We start from the raw sequence: 6,000 nt of genomic DNA on the forward strand, positions 1-6,000 counted from the left end.
GAAGAAAAAACTAACTGTTACCCAATTCTTTCGCAGTGCGGAGCACACTTATTTTTATTAATGTTGTCTGTTGGATTTGAGATATGTAAATGGGAGGCAAACAATAAGACGACCTATCAAGACCAGACGATTTATGATGGATACTATAAACACTTCAACAATAACTCTTTTGTCGCAACGCCAATGAATACCATCCTAGCTCTCCTATAATATCACGGACACTTACGTAACAGTTTTATCGTCAATCAGACTCGGTCCAATTGTAATATCCTATCCGAGAGGCTACATCCTAAAACGAGTTTGGCAGCACCTGCACCATTGAAGGTCACGCGATATCGGGGTGACACCAAACGCAGTGCGCTCAAACTTGACGTGGAAGCCACGACAAAAACTACGTTTCAATCAGAACATCAGTTCTCGGATGTTTACAACGTTCTCGGAGGAGCTCTGCGTGGAATCCCAACGCGCATCAGGCAGCCGCTAGCATTAATTTGAGAGGAACAGTAAATCCGGTAACGAAGGATAACAACTCTGCTGAACTGGCCACTACAGCATCGTTGATCGGTCCAGTGTTTGTTTTACACGAGAGTCGTTCGGGCACACCTTCCCCGCCCGAACTGGCATTTTGATCGACGCCGGCGTCGGCGGCAGCACCAAAGCTCCAGTTCGCTCTCTCGAGTGCTTCTGGCGAATCTAGACTTGCCTGCGGGGCTCAAGTGCCTGCAAGAACCATAAGTAACGTCCGCAGGAAGCGGTACGAAGGCGAAAAAAAAAAAAACGAAACAAAATACCTAGCTGGACAAACAGTAAAAGATGCCGATTCTGAGATGAAGTGAAGAGGAGCATCGGAGCGGAGGCGGGAAAGAAGGTAGAACCCACCCTCTCGGGACCTACAAACGCCTGCTTCCCGACAGCCGTTAGGGAATTGGCGAGTGCAGGCAGCGATTCCGGAGAAGAAAACTGGATCTTTCACTTCCTGATAGTTGGAAGGCGCCATTCGGACCGCGGTCGACAAAATCGTATGTTAGAGAAACAGACTTATTTCAATATTAAATCGGATTTTATAAACAATAATTTTCTATTAATGTCCAATCTATCTCTTTTAATACGAGAGGTTTTATGGATCTTTTTATGGCTAAACATAGAACGAATCCTGGCTTTTATAATTACACTTTATATTTCAGAAATTAAAGCTTCACTATATCAGTCGTCCTCACGTTATTGGTTATTAAACTATTAATACAAACCGTAGAACAAGTTTACATTATTAAATTTGTTTAATTTGTTTTACTGAGACTTGGATTTTCCTGTCTTCGACGAAGATTGCCAAAACGTGGCTGATTTTTATATGCGCAAAGAAAGAAAGAGTTTATTCTGCACTTGCATAAACACTTTGGGTTCAGTAACGACTATCTTAATGCAGAATTATATATATATATATATTTTTTTCTTTTTTGTTATGTGGGGAAGGCTGATCGCGTGCTCAGGATTAAATAATATGTACGGCAAGAGAGATTTAGCTGTCTCGCCTTCCTTGTTTCCGGAGACCCTTGTCCCCCGGAAATTGGTCAAAGGCCCGCGAGACTGGACGGCGCGCTCGAGATGGCTTTCCAGCGTTTGCTCGATGCGCCGGTCTTTGCTCGCTTCGCCTGTCACGCGCAGAATCACAGTCTGGCGTTGAGTCCGAAGGCGACGCCAACGCTGTTGCCAGTGATTTTTGGACATAACTAACAAAAGGTGTTGGATAAAATTTAAAATAAAAAAAAGGCGAGTACACCATCGGGAGGTGTCTTTCCTCGACAAACGTGCGGAACTCCCATACATGCCCCGGATAACTATCATTTTTTCTAAAGAGAAAGGAAGAGGAAGAGAAAGAGGGGCGGGAGGAAGGTAAGTGAAATAAAACAATCCGCGTTCTTGAAGCTTTGTTTCTTTACGTCATGCCCAAGAACTTACCGAAAAAAAAGAAAGTCGAGGACCATGCTACAGCAGACGGCCATTTATTTACCGTGCACCACGTAATCGCGCGATAACTGATTGGTCCGTTCGACCTGCACGTAATTTAAACGTTTTCGTCATGAGCCTATGGGACTGAACTGGACATAGTTATTTGCTGTGCCTAATTTTGTACCGGGGTGATCGAAAACAGGGCGATCAAAGTTAGTCACATCACACCGCCATTGAGTCGGTGAAACCTACAAAGCTGCGAGACCTTGCCACGTTGATCAAAAATGCAAGTATGATATTTCCACATAGAACCGAGGTGCTATGGTCACTGGCAGGTTAGTTTGCTACGGATTGGAGCGTGCTGATGAGTTATAGGGATGATAGAAAGGCGACGTAAAAGTCGAAGACAGGAGAAAGGTGTTTTGTCCTGTCTTCGTCCCGTATGAGCGCTTTTGTTTTATCCCTGTTCCTTGTTCTCTTTCCACCTTTTGCTTTGCGATTCTTCGCGGCACTTATTTAGCCCATGCTCACTCTCAGTGAGGAGACTTTGTTTCGCCATAAGTCAGGGCACACTTAAAGACACGGGGACAACTTTCTGTGGCAATGCAGTTCGGATGAGCGGGCCCTCTCCCATACTGAGCGCCGATTAAAACTGTGCGCGTGCTCGCGTCCTCTCTTAGAAAATGTTACAGAAAGTTGGCACCTGAGTATAGGAGAAACGCACACACGTAGGAACAGGCGAATATCTCAGGTTCACGGCGCGCTCAGTGAGCTCGGTTAATCTAGCCGGCAATGACGCCCGCTCGGAAAGACGAGGAACTCAGTGACGTCACTTTTCGCGCTGTTTGATTGACCGAAGCGGACTCGAACTGAAAGGAGAACGATTCCTGGCTCACGCGCTCTATTCATTTGCACTCGAACACTAGCAGAAATAGGGGGTGTTGTACTTACACCCCTTGTCCCACATAAGACACCCTGATACTTCAGTTCGACGTACCGCACACAGACGTCGAACAGAAGATACCAACTTTCATGAGCGGCTTGATAGCCGAGTGGTACAACTTATTAAAATGGCTAATGTATGTGTTACTGTCTACAAAAAAATTAAAAAAAATCGTTTTTTTTTGGCCCTATTGCAAAACATCAAGCTTTTTTTAAAGTTTTTGATTCATACTTTAGCTGTTTAATAAGTTATATCGCACCGTTATCAAGCCCCTCGTAAAAATTGGGGCCGTAAGTTCGACGGCAGTGTTCTGAGGTTGAACCTAGGTTTTGGGGTGCATTATATGGGACAAATAGGTGTAACACTACACCCTTTCTTTTTTTGGAGTGAAATTGCTTGGCGCCTCTCTAACTAGCGAGTGAAAATGTCACCATGTCCATGTCACTTCAGTGCTGACCGCTTCTTCAACGGGTGGTGTTAAATTACTTCTCCTACATAACTTTTTTGGTGGTAAACAACTGCGAGTACAATGTGTTTTTCGACGAACCGTTTAGTAATTTAAACGTATATTGACGCTGATAACTTTGTAAGCCGGTTTCGCGAGATTCGGTGGAATGTTTATTTTGTTTCCCGGTAATATTCTCATAAACTCTATCGGATATAATCTCTCGCGTCAGCATAACAATGGTTCAAGCAAAAATTACAAAATAGGATGGTGTTAATAAAAAAAAATATACCCCCTCCCCTCCCCTTCAACAAGCAACCGGCGTACCTAAATGTCCCGTAAGGAGCAATCGGTCAACCAGAACCCCTCAATATTTAAACGAAAATCGTGCGGGGAACGTGCGAGAACCCTAGTGGAAGACGGTGCTTTGTACGAGTCAAATTTCCTTTCTTTTCGGATGAGTGTTTGAGTTTGGATTGAGCCAGGAAGGGAAGGCGCTACAGGAGAGCAGCAACGACGAGGCCGTGGCCATCGGGGTACAGTCCCAACTAGAGTGGCCGACAACTCTACAAACGAGGGGGGGGGGGGGGGGGGGGGGAAGGTGGCGAGTCCCGTGCATCTGATTATCTTTCAGCAGCCAATGAGATTGCGGCACTGGCCACCGAGAAGGTCCGAACAACCAATCACCAAGCGAGAAGCGAGAATTAACGTAATGAGCCACGCCTATCATTTCTTAACATATCGAATAAACAAATGGCAAAAAAATTAGTGGAGCTGCACAGCACCGTTCGAAGACCTCTTTAAGAAATATAGTTCCTCACGGAGCTACCTCGAGTAGACTATGTCCGGTGTATAAACCGCTGCCGCTGTGAAAGCGAGGAGGGCTCAGGAAACTGTCCAAAAGTAATTATCAGCCTGACGAGCGTTCGGCATACACAAAGTTGTTGCGCAAACATCAAAGAGGCGACGAGGCTGTTGCAAGAGGAACTTAACCCAAATTAATTTCCGATTGCAGCAGCGCCGTGATGTTTAACAGGTGGTAATAGGCGACAGTTCAATTAAACTCAGACCAAAAGAAAAAAAAAATACCACCACCAAGCATGAAGTACACAAGGAATCGAAAACAAATTTTCGTGCAAAAGTTGGAAGGAGTTGCTCATTAGGCGTATAAAGTTGCCCATTACGCACACTACCTTCTAAGTGGTATGCAAAAAATGAACGAGTGCTCGAGAAAGGAAATACAGAAATAAGTGATGGCGCACATCAGTGGCTGTTTAAATTGAACATTAAGTAGAAACTGAACAAAACTTGGAACGCTACTTTGAGGTCTCTTACGCCTGCATGTTTTTCTCATTATTAACAAAATGAAGCCGTGCTTCATTCGTATTCATAAAAATATGCAGGTCGCAGTAGATAAACGTAATGCTGGACTTCGAATTTTTTTTTTTTTTTTTTTTACTTTTACGAAAAAAAAACATGTTTTAGAGAACTATACGCACATACATTACGCTTAGAAAAGACAGTTCAAATGACATTAAAGTCATGCCAAGGCCGCGAAAATGTTTCGCGGTATTTCTAAACCTGCGACCGGTACACGACCAACTCAATTGTGCCATACCCAGCGATGAGTTAGATTCACCTATGCACGCAAACTTAGCCAAATAACCGAGTAATAACTTCGACGAAAATGAGCCAGCAACATTACACCAACTACACCTGCGGGAGAAGTTTTTCGCGAACTTAATGAAAAACAAACAGATGGAACAAAAACGTAATTAAAAAAATAAAAATTGTTTGAGTTTGAAATTAATCTAGGAATATTTCTACCCCGTCCAACGCAACTAGTTACTTTCGGTGGCTCGGATGACTTTTACTAAACGTTTAGGGCATACGACGCGACTCGGACGAGAAAAGTGAAGGACGACGCACGTCAGCCACGTTTCCCTCCAAAAACTCTGGAGAACATTAAAGCAAGATAAGCACCTAAGTGACGCGACAAAAGCGGAGGTAGCTCCAGCGCCCTCCGTTCGCCAACACAAGACTCGCACACAACGTGAGCGGGAAGTTGGGCCCGGGCGAAAGACACTGACCTCTCCGCGGCCGACGCATGAGTCCAGCGTCCACGCCGGTGGCCAGAGTCCAGCCCAGCAGCCAGGCGAAAGCGCAGGAAGCGTTCATGAGCGCTGAACGAGGCCGACGACGCATCTGTCCTCGCAGCCCGACCCCGGCCGGAGCCGACCTTTTCCACAAAAAAAAAACGACTATCCGCCGTCAAGACGACTCAAACATTGGCGGCACGACGAGCGACGTAGTAATCCGGACAGAGCGACTTGGGACCGAGCGGAGTAGAGCGCATGACGAGATCCTGGCCGGCGTCGTCGCGACTGCCTGGGACCCGCTCTTGCCGGACCGCTTCACGGGGTCCCAGCCGGGGCGCCAACGTAGGCGCCGCGCTGCGGACCGGAGCGCCGCTTCGCGGGCCGGCTCCCAAGCTCGAGCGTTGGCCCACCCACCCCCTCCGGACGGGCACCCAGGAAAAACGCGCACCGGCCGACGTGTGCCGATGCAGCGCGCGCGACGTCGGGAGAGAAACATTTATTGAATCAATGCTATTCACGCCGAGCTCGCGCACGCACGTCGGCTGGTTGGCGCGGCTGGGGTTCAC

General features: G+C 46.5%; 1 protein-coding gene across 2 annotated transcripts in view; it reads right to left on the reverse strand.

The window, feature by feature from the left end:
• Positions 1 to 5,721, reverse strand: part of LOC8040654 (hemicentin-2) — a 381,503-nt gene extending 375,782 nt beyond the window's left edge. For both annotated transcript variants that reach the window (XM_042287164.1, XM_042287163.1), the window contains exon 1: positions 5,426 to 5,721. In XM_042287164.1, coding sequence (XP_042143098.1) covers positions 5,426 to 5,540 — 115 coding nt within the window. In that variant the 5' untranslated portion in view covers positions 5,541 to 5,721. The remainder of the gene's footprint in view (positions 1 to 5,425) is intronic.
• Between the last annotated feature and the right edge of the window lie 279 nt (positions 5,722 to 6,000).

The sequence above is a fragment of the Ixodes scapularis genome, unplaced genomic scaffold (assembly GCF_016920785.2).
Source record: "Ixodes scapularis isolate PalLabHiFi unplaced genomic scaffold, ASM1692078v2 PGA_scaffold9__187_contigs__length_104089568, whole genome shotgun sequence".
Lineage (NCBI taxonomy): Eukaryota > Metazoa > Arthropoda > Arachnida > Ixodida > Ixodidae > Ixodes > Ixodes scapularis.